Source organism: Seriola aureovittata, chromosome 10, assembly GCF_021018895.1.
Source record: "Seriola aureovittata isolate HTS-2021-v1 ecotype China chromosome 10, ASM2101889v1, whole genome shotgun sequence".
Classification (NCBI taxonomy): Eukaryota; Metazoa; Chordata; class Actinopteri; order Carangiformes; family Carangidae; genus Seriola; species Seriola aureovittata.
Genome location: NC_079373.1, coordinates 809,458 through 826,770, shown reverse-complemented (window position 1 = coordinate 826,770; position 17,313 = coordinate 809,458). Strand labels below are relative to the sequence as shown.

Sequence of the window (17,313 nt, the reverse complement as noted above, 5' to 3'; positions counted from 1 at the left end):
TCTGCTTTTAGAGAGAATACACAAAAAACTTAAGAAGGATGGGTAATTGAGACTGATTCCAATATTTTTAGTCGCAATATTATTGGGCAATCAAAAGGATTCAGTAATTCCCCCTAAATCTTATTCCAGATTTTATTTATTTATTTTTTTTTAAAGAAATTCTATTCTATTATAAAAAAGTGTGATCAGACTTTGCAGAGGTTGCTAGTTGTTTTCCTTTCTTCTCTATAAATCCAGTGATAATGACAATGAAGAGAATGACTATTTTGACATATAATCTTTTTATCATTTCTAACATTTCTAACATTTCTAAAGAAATATGATTTATTCTGAAAGATTCGAGCAGGAAGCTGCTCTGTTGTTGCTGCCGTAGGTTGCTGCTAGCAAAACACGGAAGCCAGTGGGTTTAGCAGCGAAAGTATGTAGCATGTTAGTATTCACACAACAACTGTGAACATGTCTAAAGCCGAGATGCTAAGAGTGTCGGTGAGCCAGCGCCTGACTGCAGCAGCTGAGGAGATATTTCGACTGTTTGAAACGACCATAGCGGAGTATGAGGAGGAACTTTGTCGTTCAAAGCTGGAGAACGAGCGACAGCGCAGATTCCTGGACGCTGTTCTGAAGCCGGAAGTTCGGTTACACCGAGCAGGTTGGTAGTAATTAAATGGCGTGACCTTTAGCTTCACGTTTCTTTATACCCGTGTTATTTGTCGATAAGGAAATATTAGTAAACGGTACACGAAGCCGCGTGAAGCTGTTAGTTTCCCTCTGTTTTTGCCGATAAAAACGAATGAACTCAGTAAACAGTGGTTTGTAGAAATTACAGCAGCCAATCAGGAGCGAGACGGAACAAGTGTTTCCATTATTGCCGCCGCTGCAACGTCATGAAGTTGCATTTATAGGACTCCACAGAGCAGGAGCCATAAATGGACCATATCTTATACAGAGCGGCCAAATGTATGTTGTCCAACATAAGCGCAATACCTTGAGTCACAGTATAGATGCTCCTGGTAAAATATTACTCTGATACAAGTAAAAGTTATTCAGTCAGATCTTTACTTGAGTTAAAGTACTGGAGTACTTGATTTTAAAATTACTGAAGTATTCAAAAGTAATTTTTTTATGTCAACACATTGTTGTATTGATCCACATTTACAGAACCTAATGACTCTGAAACAACCTCCTGAATGCATTTTAGTAAACTGTGTTATAACAGCTGTAGAACCTGTAGAACCTACTGTGCAACCTGCAGAACCTGTAGAATAAGAAGCTTGAATATGCTACAAAGCCTATAGAAATAACCATAAGTTATTTGACAAACCATGGCATAAAAAAAGTAACTACTGCCAGCTGTCTGTTTGAAAATGGAATTAAACAAACTTTACATACTGTACCTCAACATACTTTCTCAAGATGGACGTCAAATTTTTGGCAGTGATGAAGTTTGGTCATGGTAAACAAAGCAAATATTTCACATATTGCGTTTTAAAGTGGAATGCATTGTAAACGTAACACATAAAACCAGTGGTGACTTTTACAGATAGGCAAGCAGAGCCACCCCTTCCAAAGACCATGCTCTGAGTGTATGATTCAGCTGTTTACTACATCAGTGACAAAAATATGGACCAGACTGAAACAAAGCTTTTCATGACAGTATCAATATAAATCTCTCTTAAACTCAGGACCTGTTCTGTCTCATGGTTTTGTTCTGTCTGTCTCTCCTGTGCTGAAAGTTGCTGCTCTCTGCCTGGACATCTTCACTTTTCTCCCTCTTTGTTGAAGAAGTTTTAGGATTATTCTTCTGAACTGACAGCAAACTTGTCAAATGTGCTGTATAGAGGATAAATGTCTAAAAATAATTTATATGGCACTCTTCAAAATATTTACCATTAACTGACAATGACACACTGCTTCTTTCACAGCTACACTGCTAAGTAGCTAACTCTCTGCTCACCTCTCTCTATCTCTCTCTCTCTCTCTCTCCAACATCTTAACATAATGAGTTGTCAACTCTCCTCTGCTGGTGTGTGTGTGGGAGGGGCTAGGACACACTTGGTGAAACAGAAAGCAGAGGACATTTCTATTGATCCAGTGCCCCTGAAATCAGCTGTTTTGATAATATTTGATTTGTGTAAGAGGGCTGCAAGATATGCAAAAAAAAAAAAATCATATTGCAAATATTGTGCCAGTTATTGCAATTGTGATTTCAGTTGTAATGGTTGTGTTTGCATTTAATTTTTGCTGAAAAAAATTAAAAATTATGTGACTTTTGTTGTGTCTTGCATCCAGCAATCATGTTCCTTTACGTCTGCAGAATATGATTTGTAGCCCGGGGCGTCTCTTTGGCACCACAACACTTACGGTGCTAACAATGCACAACAATGTGACACATTTTACCTTCATCAAAAAATCAAAATGGCATCTCCTGTGATTTGGATATTAGACTTGGCCACATTGTGATTTTGATTATTATTTCAATTAATTGTGCAGCCTTACATAAGGTGTGCTCCTGCCGGTAGGAAATTTGAAAATTGCTGATATGACATCAAGTCCATGTGCAGTAACTATGAGTAAGTACACAAAACAACACATGAAAGCATCCTATGAGCCATGATGACTAGTGTTGCACGATATACTGATACAAAAAAAAGTCTCTTGATACCCTGCAGTTAAAAATGGTAGGATACCCCATTTTTTTTAGTACCGATACTTTAAGGATGACAGTTTGACAGTTTAATAAGAGCCGTATTTTCAATGAGTTGCATCAATGTGCGACATTGTGTGTCTGCAGCACTCTGCTTCCGCTCCTGCCAGTATAGGGAGCGTGCCAACAGTTTTTTTTCTCTCATATGCACCCTACACCTCTTATGAAGACATAACAAGAGAAACGGCTGCAAATACAAGTGAAAATACACGTCCACAACTTGTCGACGACGACGACGCACAAAGTGAAATATAGCATTATTACTTAGCCGACAATCAGGGCAAGCCCGGACACCACAAAGCCCGTCTTTAAAAGGTGCTTTAAACTCACACAGACCAAGGGAGGCAGCACGTCCAACTAGGCAAAGCATCTCGCCGACCTGTTTAAAGAACTTAAAGAACGTCAGGTTAGCGAATGTAATAGACAACATAATTACATCATGCCCATGTCCTCGAATATAAATAAAACAAGTGCAACTTATTTTGTGACAAGCAAACTTTTTTTCCACAATTTGAGTTTGACGAGGCAGTTAAGGGCATGATAACTATTTGATTGGGTTTTCCTTTTTAGCTAACTTACTAATGTATGCTCTATATGCAAACGCAAGCTTCACACTGGTAACGTTAACTTTATCATAACTTGCAAGCTGCTAAAAAATCAGGCTTTCACAAACATGCAGATCAACAACACCAGTTATAAATGATCAATTTATATTCAATAAGTACTGCTAATGGTAATCATGGCATGTACATTTTTGTCAATAATTATTTCTATTACTGTAGTTGCAAATATAAGGTTAACTATTAAAGAAATCACATAGACTCAGGGGGCATCAGATTGCTGCAAACCTTGTAAAAAGCGTTAATAAGACTGACCTTGATCTAATTATTTACAATAAACAAATTATTAATGTTATAAATCTACTAATTCATGGTCAAAAACACACCTGAAAAAACAAACAAGAAAACACTTAACAGCACATAAAGTACAATTTTATTGGGCATGAAAATAAACATAAGCGACAATAACTGTAAGTCTGACACATCATGGTGATGTAGCACACACCCAGGATAATTAGCTTTCAACTACAGTCAAGCACTAAAGTAGACTGAACACAAATGACTCAATACACCTCCTAGTTTTCTATCTAGTCAAATTAGATTTAAAAATTACATTTAATGAGAACAGGCTCTCTCAAAAGTAGTTTACAGTGTACAAAGGCTATCAAACTGAAATATTAAAGTATTGAAACATTACCATAATTTATATTAATTAAAAAAAGTTCCATGTTCTGTCATCTATTACATTCCTTTACCTAATGTTTTAGGTTTTTGTCGTGGTATTGTTTCAGTATTGGTATCAAGATATTTAGGCAGGTATTTTATTGAAGTCATAAATTGGTATTGTGACAACACTAATGACTAACACTACCCACCCAGGACATGTCCTGATCAGTTATGTTACATGCATTATTGATAGCAGATGAAGTCAGGTGCACTGACTAGGGCACAGTATATACATTTGACATTAGATTTTAATTAGACTTTATGTATTTCAGCATACATTGCAGCATTAGAAATATTGATATTTATTTATCAGTTTGTGAGACCACAAAGTGACTAACATCATGGTCAGACCACCCTGACTGTGCAGACAGACACAGTAACTGGAAACAGTGGGTTAAGTCCCCCCTTTCTCTGAGTCAAAGACATTTAAAATCATCACAGAGAAGTCGTCTTCTATCTGTCACATGTTTCCTATTTCTGCGACCTGTGTTTAACCATGTTCTACATGTTTGACAAGAAATCTGCAACAATGTGTGTAACTTATCCAGTGTGATAAATCACTGTAATTCATTCACTCATAAGCATTGATTCTGCCTCTTTGCTGTGTACAGATAGAGTAGTAATGAGCGAGTGACTTTACAGAGCTGGGCTGGTGTGGAGAATTTCAGGTTCAATCAATCAGTCAAACTTTATTTGAATAACACTTTTCATACAGGTTAGTGCAGTTCAAGTTCACAGACAACTGATGAGCAAAAAGAAAAAGACAAATCAAGGAAAAAAGCGACAATGAGATGCAATAAAATAGATTAAAAAAGCTATAATAACATGAGCAAACAAAAACTTACATCATCAGAAAATTAATAATAAAAGAACAGGTAAAATGGAATAAAATAAAATGTACAACATAATTACAATAAAATATGTGTATAAAATAAAGTGACTAATGACTAAATACCATATTTAATTAAAAGCCAGGCTAAAGAGGTTCTTTTTGAGTTTACGTTAAAACATTTCAACACTTCCAGCTGCTCCCGGGTCAGACTGTTCTATCAGCATCTATCATATAAGCTGCTTCACCACAGGTTTCAGTCCTGCATTTCAGAACAATTAATAGACTGGTACCAGAGGACCTGAAGAGCCGGACTACAGGAAGCTGAAAGGACACGATGTAGAGACTTTAAAATGCTAGTTCTGAATCAGCTGAAGCTGGTTTATGATATGTTTGGGTAGACCAGATAGGAAAGCATTACAATAGTCAAGTCTTAGTCTCAGTGTCACTGAGAAATCAAGGTTGATGCTGTTGAAAATAGATGAATGATCATTAGACAGACTGCTAACATTAAAGTTCCAGCAACTACTGTAAGTCTGAAAACATACTGTACAGAGAAACATGAATGCAGTGTACTGTTGGTTTGTTTGTGCATGTTTTTTTGTGAACAAAGCACCATCTAATGGTAACATCCTGCAACTGTTCAAATTATACTTACATGGGAACATCAAGACCAGAATGTAGACATGCCTTGTAAGGCAACAGGAGGAAGGGGAGACTCCCAGGAGCTGGAAACTGGCCTTCAACAAGGGGCAGCAGTTCAGAGTGGTTGGGATTGTATGTCAGGCACAAACACATTCAGAATTTTTTATGTGACAAATGTAGAAACAGGGCCAAACATCTCAGCTGGTGGTGAGTGTAATCACTATTTAATATTTTTGTAATGTTTGGTATACAATGCAATAACTTAAGAAAGTCTTCTCTCATACTGTCCATGTTTCTGAGGTTATGATGGGCATTATCTCCAAACACTGGTCTGATCTCAGAATAATTTCACCTTCAAATGTTAATTAAAATGATATATTTTTATCCAACTCACCCCCTCCTCCATCCAAAGGGACACCCGGAAAACCACACTGTAAATTGAACATTGAATCCATCCAAGTTCACCTGAAGCTGAATAACAAGAAGTAGCCTCTAGATGTATAAATTAATTAAAACATGGAAACGTTTGAAAACATCAGACGCAAGTGCTGTGAAGAGAAGCTGTGCTCTCACTGCATCGTCAACTCACACCTAACACTAAAACAGAAAGCAGTGAAAGTTGTTCACTTTTCATTTGTTTTTAACTGTGAATGGGGCATTTCACAGTTACTGAACATTTAATGAAATGTCTTGGCAACCAATATATACATTTCAAAAATTTAAAATCTGAAGCTAGGGTCTTAAAAATATGATTCTCTTTGACTTGATTTTGTGTTTCAACATACAGAACATTGCAAACAAGACGACTGAATTTATAAAGAAAATGTCTTCAATGCGAAGAAAACAGGTGCAGTATAGAAATATAGGTGCAATAGTGTGAGACGAGACGTTTGCTCCACCTGTAGCTGCTTCTCTGTCCTGCCAGAATGTTGTGGAGAGGATGGTTGGTATTGTCCAAGATGGCCTCCATCTTACATTGCATGTGTCTCTCCACAACAGTCCTGAGTGAGTCCAGACTCCTGCCAAGCACAGACCCAGCCTTTTTGACCAGCTTGTCCAGTCTCTTTGTGTTCATGTCAGACATGCTGCTGCCCCAGCAGACTGCAGCATAAAGGAGTACACTGGCCACCACTGACTGATAAAACATGTGCAGCATTTCACTGCAGACGTCAAAGTACCTGAGCTTCTTGAGGAAAAAGAGCCGGCGCTGCCCCTTCAGGTAGATGGCATCTGTGTTCAGGGACCAGTTCAGTTTACTGTCCAGGTGCACACCTAGGTATTTATAAGTGTGCACCACCTCAATGCCCTTCCCTCAAATACTGACAGGCTGAAGGGTGGGCCGTCTCCTTGGTCTTGGAGGTGTTCAGAAGGAGGACTTGAGAAATCAAAGAACATAATTCTCATCTAACTATCTGGCTCATCCAAGTAAGAATGGGCCCGGTGGAGCATGTAAAGGATGCCATCATCCACTCCAATATGTTCTTTGTAGGTGAACTGTAGGGGGTCTAGTGCATGTTCAACCTGTGGCCTCAGAAGGTGGAGAAGAAGCCACTCCAGGGTCTTCACAATGTGTTATGTGAGGGCCACAGGTTGGTACTTTAGGTACCGGAACAAGAAATGATGTTTCCCACAGGACCAGGACCCTCCCTGTTTGTAAACTTAAGTAGAAAATCCTCTGGAGAGGTTCAGCCTCATCTGTTCTGCTTTAAAGGACAGGAGACTTGACCCCAGTGTGGAGGGAGTTGCAGCTGCAGTCTCAGGTTGTGGAGGAGATGCCGTAAGAGAAGCTGCAGCTGAAGCAGTGGGAGAGAGAACAGGTGAGGCTGTGTCACACCTGTTGTAGAACAGGTTGAACTCATTGGCCTTGTCCACATCACCTGATGTTGCCTGGCTGTTCCTCTCTTTATAGCCAGTGATGGTCCTCATCCCCTCCCACACTTCTCTGGTGTTGTTGTGCTGCAGCTTCCCCACTACTTTCTTTTTGTAATCCTCCTTCACCTGCTTTAATCTCCTCTTCAGCTCATGTTGCACACACCTGAGCTATTCCCTCTCCATCCCTGAAGGCCCCTTTTTCTGGTTGAGGGTCTTGATGTTACTGGTGATCCAGGGTTTGTTGTTTGGAAAGCAGTGTACAGTCCTTGCTGGTATTACAGTGTCCATACAGAAGTTAATGTAGTCTGTGGTACATTCAACCATTTTATCAAGGTCAGGGTCCTTCTGTTATAATTTTCCTGTGATTCCAACAGGACATCCCAATCTGTGCACTCAAAACAGTCTTTTAGAGACTCACTGGCCTCCGGGGTCCAGTTCCTGAATGAGCGGGTGGTTGCAGCCTGCCTCAGTACACAGGGCTTGTAGGAAGGCTGAAGAAAAAACAGATTATGATCTGATCTGCCAAGTGGTAGAGCTGAAGCAGTGGAGACCTCCTTGACATTTGCATACAACAGGTCCAGTGTCTTATTTTCTCTTGTGGGACAGTCAACATACTGAGTGAAGCCAGACACTTGAGAGGTGAGAGTAACATGGTTAAAATCCCCCAATATTGCAATGAATGCATCAGGGTGCTGGTCTGTACTCTCGCAGCAGTCTCGTGAATGACGTCTCGTGGTTGAATGTAAACAACAATGGCGATGATGTGACAGAACTCCCTTGGTATATAGTACAGTTTAAGACCAACTCCCAACAGTTCAGTATCCCAACAGCAGATCTTCTCCTTCACTGTGATATGACCTGGTTGCACCATCTACTGTTCACAAGCAGAACCAGTCCTCCACCTTTATTCTTTCCACTTGCTCTGGCGTCTCTATCCGCTCGTACTGCAGTGAAGCTGGGTAAATCCACACAACGGTCGGGAGTGTTGTCGTTAACCAGGTATCAGTGAAACACATGAGACTACACTCATGATATGCTTGCTGGTTCTTCACAAGTGCCTCCAGTTCATCACACTTGTTAGCCAGGGAGTTGACATTTCCCATGAGGATGATGGTAGAAAAGGCTTATATCTCCATCTCCTAGCCTTTAGCTTAGCCCCGGCTCTGCATCCACGGAACGGCTTCTTCAGTTCAGCTGGTATGGGATGTTTAACTCCATATCTGGTAAACTTTAAAGCCAGGAGTTCTTCCTTTTTGTACATTATTTTCTCCATCGTCAGACGAAACAACGACAAAGAATAAAAAACATCAATCAACCAAAAAAATATACTTATATAAAAAAATATATTACAAAAATCTACAAGCTACAAGGACTTGCCACTTGTTGCCAGCGCATCATTTGATGTCACCATAAATTAAATAAGATACATAATTCAAATTTGACACAGCAGCACGAAAGAAAAGCAGCAACAAGGGGAAAATATAAGAAATAAAATGAGAATAGAAACACAATCTAAAATAAATAAGATAAAATAGAAATACTATATAAAATAACAATATACAATGCAATGTAGGCTGTTCTGTTCATGTGCAGTATAAAAATAAGTGGCTGTGCAATTTGTCCCAATTCTATAGTAATATATCATTTGTCTAGAACAGTCTTTCTTGAGATTTTTGGATTGAGTCTTAGACTGGATGCAGAGGCGTTGTGCAATCTGATGGCTGATGGCACGAATGAGCCACCCACAAATACACACTTTGCAGCATTCATGCAACAGCAGAGTGGCAGGAAACAAATGTGTGATTACTGCACTTGGTGTGATGACCATATAACATTTTTCAAAATGTCCGTGTGTGTCTGCATTCATCTGTTTGTTATTTCAGTGTTATCTGCAGATGTTCAGCAGGGCCCAGAGCTTCCCCATATTAAAGACGAACAGGAGCAACTGTGGAGCAGTCAGGAAGGAGAGCAGCTTCAAGGACCTGTCTCTTTGAAGAGTGAAGATGATGCAGAGACAGCTCGGTCCTCACACCTTCATCAAAGACAAACTGAGGAGGAGACAGGAGAGACAGAGCCTACAGCCAGCAACTCAGGTCTACTGGTGGAAACAGAAGGTGATGGACAGGCCCGTGAAGGATCAGAGTCAAACGATTCTGATCCAGAGAACAGTAATGAAGACTGGACAGAGACAAGAGAACCTCAGACAGATTTAAAATCACTGAAAAACAATGGTGTTCCTGGAGATGATAAAAAATGTAACAGTGGCAGGAAGTGTCTAAGCTGCAGTAGGTGTGGTAAAACATTTGACCCCAAGGACTGTGGGCTGAGCCACATGAGAAGTGCTTCGGGAGAGAAACCATTCATCTGCTCAGTTTGCGTTCCCAGATCTGCACAGAACTCACATTTAGTGTCAGTGAAGAGAACTCACTCAGGAGAAAAAACCTTCATGTGTTTGATCTGTAAGAAACAGTTCAACTATAAAGGAGATGCTGTGAGACACATCAGAACTCACACAGGGGAGAAACCCTTCAGTTGCTCAGTCTGTGGTAAGAGATTTGCACAGAGCACAGGTTTGGGGACTCACATGAGAACCCACACAGGAGAGAGACCGTTCAGCTGCACGTTCTGTCCTAAACGCTTCGTCCAGAGCGGAATCCTGGCCAGACACATGAGAGTTCATACAGGAGAAAAGCCATACAGCTGCTCGGTGTGTAACACCAGCTTCACACTCAGTCAGTCACTGTTGAAACACATGAGGATCCACACAGGAGAGAAACCATTCAGCTGCTCCATCTGTGATAAAAGATTCACACAGAAAGGACATCTGACGCAACACATGACACACCACACGGGGGAGAAGTCCTTCAGCTGCTGTGTCTGTGGGAGAAAATTCACTCGACAGTCAAGTGTGAAAAAACACAAGTGTGTTCCTGAGAGCAGTGGATGAAGCTACACGGCTGTCTGTGCACTATAACGCTCCAGCACAGATAGTGATTGAAGCAGGAACAACATGAATATATCTGACACATTGATGTAATAGAGCTGCCTCTGTTTTTAACTGTGAATAAATTCAAATTAACTTACATAGCTTTTGACTTACACAGCTGCAAACTCGTCAGCTTTCTTCAAAACTTTGTTTTTAATGAATGTTTTTTTTTTTTTTTAATTTTATCAACACCAATTAGACATATCTGCACTTCATGCAGGGTACTGCTTGACCGCCTGTTAGTGTTGTAAACTGGTGTTTTTTAAAACCTTGCTGCTTAAGTGAGCAACAGAACCATCCAAGCTGAATTTAGCTTTGTCTTGCTCAGCAGCAGCATAAAGCAGTGCTTCACAAAGCAGTATGCCTTTATTTTATATTTTATACGCTTGTTAGTCATATAGACTAACAAGCGTTGTACAGGTGTAGTCTAAGGTTGTTCCCCTTTGAAGTTGGTTCCCCATATGATCAAGATGATAATGAAACATTTTGTAAACAATGCATTTTTAAACACAGCCGGTACCTGGCATGCATTATATGCAGTCTATGGGCAGGTCAACAACGCAGCAGCTGGTGCTGCTGAAACCTGCCGAATGAACATTTGACATTTATGAACAAATCCGTTCCAAATAAAGAAATCTCACATTTTTAAAGAAAGTGAACGAAGTCAACTTAGTTCAAAATTAAAAACTGTGAACTATGAACACTTCAGTCTGTGTGAACTGAACTTTCAGCTAGCTCCTGTGAAGTGTGAACCTGCACAACACTGGCAAACTAACAGTCACTATTCTGGTGCTTGTGTTATATTCTGTTGCCTTTGCCAGTACACTGAGTAAAAGACTTTCCATTAAGAGAGATAGGGAGCAGTGTTGTGCCCCTTAAAAAGAACTAGCTCAAAGTTCAGTTCATAAAGATGAAAATGATATAGTTTGCAGTTCATTTTTTTAAATTTTGAACTAAGTTCACAGTTCCAAAAATGAACTAGTTCATGTTCATTTGTTACATTTTTTAAAAAATAAATAAAAGCATTCTTTTTCAATAGAACCTCCTTCTACCATCCATCACCAGCCCCAAATCATTGCCACTCCCAAACTAAATGAGTTATTGTTCACCACTGAAGAATCACAGTCATGAGTTACATTTAAAATCCCTGTATAAATATAATCCTTCTGAGTCTTCACTTGTTTGTTAAAAAAGCTGCTTCAAATGCTCAAACAAATTGGCTTCAGCAGTAGTAGATGCGTCTGTACCGTCTGTACTGCGAGCACCAGCCAAGCTGAGCCGTGTCTACCGAGACGTTGTTTGGCGTGCCGTAAAACTGACGGTAAAACGTGAGCGGGGTTCACTCTCCATTCATCATTTGTAAACTGATTGGTTCCATTCAGCATTCACTAAAAATATTGAACACGTTCATGAACAACACTGATAGAGAGGTCTACCTGCTTCTCCTGAGTGAATTGGCCAGTGTGTGTGTGGTAGGGTGCACTTCATTTCATATGAGCTGTGTATTATGTTGGAGTGGTAACGTTTTGTCATGACTATTAATAAACCATGTGAAATTTAAGAATTGGTGCTTGAAACATGGGTGTATTTAAAACCTGATATATCTTGTTCCTCTGAGCCGCGAGCTCCACTGTTGTCTAGAAACGAATGAAAACACAACAGTGATCCACACTGTTACACTGACTGACATCTTACTTTGTCACCATGAACACACACACACTGTAGCTTATTTTGACTCAGTCCTACACACACCCTCATTCTGCTGCATATACTCACTAGAGCATCAAATGTGGATTAATCTGCTGCTCAAATGCATTGCTGTTTTTTCCCATTTGGGCTAGAAACTACAGGGACCAGCTGCTTGAGGAAATGGCTGAGTCTTTTTTAAGACGTAAACCAGTGAAACCAGTTTAAAGGTGTACATCTTCAGCAGGAGCCATCGGGCTCAGAGTCACATACAGCTGGTGTTTACTAAATCCAAATGTCATTATATCTTATTATTTTACTGGTGAAATAAAAGCTTAAGTAATGATGCAGCCTATGCATTTCTCTGTGTTATTTGTCAACTAATACAAAACCACAGAGGCAAGAATTAAAGTGAATTATAGAAGGGAGGTAATCAGATGAAAGTTTATCTACTTATGTCCAAAAAGAACTAGACCTATGTTCTATATGTTGTTGAGTTGTGTTTTTACATTTTCCCAAATGTTTCCATCAATTCTCAAACCAGAGAAATCTATGATTTTAATCATGGTAACACATTTGGTTGTCTATCATGACATCATATCCTCTATGATCATGCGTTGTGATTGTCTGACCTCTACCAGGTGAGCCGCCCTGAATAACTGATTTTTAAAGGTAAACTGCTTTCTGGGTGTTTCTACTGGTTTTAATCCCCTGGTGTGTTTGTTATGGAGAGAATGACACCTCTGGATAATTCAGCTGCTGGTAAAAAACCTGCTGAACATCTGGTTCATAAGTTTTCAGAGAAACAATCCAAACAAAGGTTAGCATCAATCTCAGCTCCAACTCTTCCCTGAGTCTCTGTCCTCCGTACAGCGTCTCTTAAACACTTATTTTAAATGTCAAACTGGAGCTTACGGTAATGGTGAGGAAGACAACAACTCCCATGATCCCACACTACATCACCCAACACCATCTTTTCTTATTTTTTTGATTAAGAGATTTACTTCCTGTGCATTTTAGCCTCTCAAACAGGAAGTGGAATCAGACGCCTCAGTCAGGAAGAGCAGCAGTATGTTCTGTGATTAAGATGAGGCAGCTGTAGGAAGCTTATTCTTTATGGGACAGCCCCTCCCTTACATGCTCACTGTTGTGTATAAAGTTAGAGTCATGCCCTTTTTCCACCAAAATTATCAGGTATAAGAAGGTTTTTTAGACGCGGGTAAAGGCACTAATAAAAGCCTTTTGACGCCTTTTCCACTGCCAGTCGAGTTTGTCTTTCTGTTTGGACCAAGGACACACACAACTACAAAGAACGATGTTATCGCGTGCACTTACAGAGCACACACAGACACTGTGGAGAGAGAGTGAGCTGCTAGCTGCTATGCTAGCTGGTAAAATAGATCTGTCATGTCTCATCCTCAAGTTGTTGCTTGCTGTAAGACGCCTCGATCTGTGGTCGTGTGTTCTTCAAACTTATTTCGGAGCAGCATTCACTCTTCCATCGTGGAGCTCAGTGTCGCTGTGGTGTTTCTGGTTTAACAGCACTTGTGCCTGACAGGTGACAGGTGTGTTCACAGTGTCTCTGAAAGATGTCACAGCAGGAAAAGGGGAAACAATTCTACATAAGTCAGTGCTATTCTCTGGTTTGTCAGTGAACTACACTGACATCTTAGCTGACAAAGATCCTGTTCCAGCTCTCTCTCTCTCTTCTGAGTGTGTCAAACATCGGATAAACATGTATCAGCAGACTTCATGTGTGCATCTCCTGCATGGAGAGGGAGACCAGTAAACAGTTATGATATGAAACAGATATGAAATATGATATGAAACAGATATGGTTGTGTTCAATTTCAGTGCAGGAGCAGCAGTCGTTTACCAGCACAAATAAACTCAATCAGGTCGCAATCACCACTCTGCTGCCTTTGCTTTCTCGTTTCATGAAATCAAAACTGTTTTTGTTGGTATTTATGATTTACGTATTTTTTCAGCAAATGTCATTGAATGTATTTAAAATTTGTGTGATTCCAGTAATTTTTTCTCTGATGTTGCAAATCATTATGTCGTTTGTGCTGCTGGAAAACATTTCAATGTGTGTAGGAAGTGTTGAATTTAGTTAACAGTACCACAATCTAATCTAATGTTTGTGCCAAATTTGAAGAAAATCCTTCAAGGTATTACTGAGATATTGTGGCCTATGAAAATGGAAAGTGTTGTGCCAGTTCATACTTAAAAAGAACTAGCTCAAAGTTCAGTTCATACAGATGAAAATGAACTAGTTCACGTTCATAGTTCATTTTTTAAATTATGAACTAAGTTCACAGTTCCAAAAATGAACTAGTTCATGTTCATTTGTTCTGTTTTTTTAAAATAAATAAAGGCCGATATTCTTTTTCAAGAGAACTTCCTTCTACCCATCCATCACCAGCCCCAAATCATTGCCACTCCCAAACTAAATGAATTATTGTTCACCACTGAAGAATCACAGACATGAGTTACATTTAAAATCCCTATATAAATATAATCCTTCTGAGTCTTCACTTGTTTGTTCATAAAGCTGCTTCAAATGTGGCATTCATTGAACACGTTCAGGCACAACACTGAGAATGGAATGGATGGATGGACAACCTGAAAACAATGTCTCCAGCTCTGGCTGTCACCGGCACGGAAGAATAAAACAAAAAAAATTCTGATAATAAAGATCTGCTTCTCTCTGCAGTCGAGCTAATAAAGGCTCCTGCTAAATTAACACAAACTGTGTCCCTAACTCCAACACTGATTGGAAGGATTTGGATCTCCTCATGAAAGATGGACTATGGAGATGCTGCTTTCACCAGAGCACTTATGGGTTTTGACCTGAGACTGATAATTAAATATATCTTTTTCCACAAACACTGCAGTTAAAACGTTTCTCTCCTGTGTGGACTCTCATGCTTCTTCAAATTTCCTGGTTCTATGTATCTTTTCCCACAGACTGAGCAACTGAATGGTTTCTCTCCTGTGTGAATTCTCATATGTACAACCATCGCTCCTCTGTGGGTAAATTTCTTTGTACAGACTGAACAGCTGAAGGGTTTTCTCCCGTGTGTACTCTTTCATGTCTGCGCAGATTTTCATTGTGGCTGAATATTTGATCACAAATTGAGCAGCTGAATGGTTTCTCATCTGTATGCACTGTGGATGGATGTGTCTCCTTGGGTCTGTTTTATCACTGAAACCTTTTCCACAGAAGACACAACTGAACAGTTTTGCCCCTGTGTGAACTCTCATTTGTCTCTTCAAATCTGCCTTTTCAGTGAAGTTTTTTCACAGAAAACACAACTGAGTGGTTTCCCTCTTGTGTTGACTGAGAGTTCACATTGTAGTTGAGAGTTACTGAACCTGACTGAGAGTGACTCATCTTAAAGTTCTCAGTGTTATGTCCCAGAATAATTTGTCTTTCCACCACATTCTTGCTGTAAACCACCGTCTGAACCGAAGATCCTGGCTGGTTCTGATCCTCCATCAGCTCCTGTTTCCATTTGCTCCTCAGTTTGTCTTTGATGAAGCTGTGAGGACTGAGTCTCTTCATCATCTTCATCATCTTCACTCTTCACAGGGACACTGGTGAACTTGGTGATATCATCATCCTCAAGTCCTTGAAACTGCTCTCCCTCCTGACTGCTCCAGACTTCCCCCTGTTCCTCTTTAATGTGTGGGGGCTCCCCTAACCTTCTTCCTGTGTGTGATCCAAATGGGAAAACGCTACAAGTTTACAAACTCATCAACTGAATTGGACCAGAGCAAATAAACTAGATTTAAGCCTCAAATTTGGAACAGCCACAAGGGCCCTGCAATGTAAAGTAGCTTGAGGCCAGACTCCAGTGTGCTTTAAAAGTGATCAGTAAAATCAATTCTAAAACAGACAGGGAACCAATGAAGAGAAACGAGGATCGGGGTTATGTGATTTCGTCTGTTAAAACCAGTATGATGCTGAGTTTTATTGTTCATATCAGATTTCCTCTTATTTGTCCTGCTTAACAAAACCTAAACAGAGGTGAACAAAACAAAAAAGTAAGGGATTAAAGTATGGAAACATAACCACTGAGCCAGAACCTAAGAGAATGTAACACTAAACTCACCTCCTATTATTAAAATAATTATTTGATACCACAGAATATTTGACAGTAATATTCAAAGTTAAGAAAAAAGCCTTCTTCTGACACTCACATCTTGTGATGGGATCATAGCAGCCACATCCCTAACTGTGTCTGGACTATCATGTACTGTGGCCCTGTACCATCCTCTTAACATCTGGCATGTCTGACTAGTTCCTACAATGACCTGTGGCACATGTCTTCCACTAATTCATTTCCATCGTTTTCCTGTCAGATTTAGAAATTCTTCACTAATTCTTCAGGAGAGTAACAAAATCAGAGGGAGCACAATAACCTCTCTCTTCAGTCGCCTCCTCTGCTGGTTCCTGACTGTTTAACTAAAAACTCTTTAGATTACTGACTAGAGTCTACAATGGTTACTTCCCCTGTCCTTGCTAAGGTTGAAACCATGTCTGAATCTGAGCCGAGATGATGAATCGTATGGTCAGCGCTCAGTCAATCATTACAATGTTATCATGGTTTGGGCCCTATACTGTTGTGCCTGAACATGTGGTCAGACCAAGCTGGCATGCTCGGGCCTACTTGTAACCCCTGGGGCCTGACCTCCAGCCTGGAGGTCAATGCATGAGCACCTTGTCAAAGAGCAATAAACTTTTAATTGTAAGAATAACCAGATGTTCGAGTTGGAGTATGAAAAAAATATTTAAATATCCTAAATAAATAGAATATAAATAATAATAAAGCTAAGTGGACATACCGGCTCCTTTGCATTGATGGACCATCAGTGTTTCCAACAGGTGGAGAATTTACTTGTGGTGGTGGGAGGCACGGTGTGTGACTGATGTACATGCAGAGCCTCATGAGAGGGGGAAACTGTTTTCTGTAGCTACAATTCACAGATGTCACCAAAATGCCTCAGAGGCAGACTATTGGCAGAGGCTTCAGTTACTGCAGCAGCTCAGACGGGTGTGATGCTGTAAGAAATGTTGTGAGTTGAGACAAGAAGCTGAGGAGGACAAGTTTAGAGTTTAGATTTTGTAAGGATCAGGTGAAGGTTTTGGACTTTTTGAAATGGTAAATTGGTCATGAACTGTTCTGCTGGAGTAGGAAGAAAAACTAAGAAAATCGACACACCTAAGAGAAAGTTGTGGATTCAGCAAGGAGATTTCTGGGTGTTATTATTGGATTTTCTGCAGATGGTGTGCAGCAGC

The 17,313-nt window shown here is 40.0% G+C and overlaps 1 protein-coding gene across 1 annotated transcript in view; it reads left to right on the top strand.

Annotated features, from left to right (window-relative positions):
* Positions 1-12,365, top strand: part of LOC130176168 (uncharacterized) — a 30,511-nt gene extending 18,146 nt beyond the window's left edge. Inside the window, exons 8-9 of the mRNA XM_056387104.1 lie at positions 427-649; positions 9,220-12,365. Coding sequence (XP_056243079.1) covers positions 427-649; positions 9,220-10,283 — 1,287 coding nt within the window. The 3' untranslated portion in view covers positions 10,284-12,365. The remainder of the gene's footprint in view (positions 1-426; positions 650-9,219) is intronic.
* Positions 12,366-17,313: the final 4,948 nt, after the last annotated feature.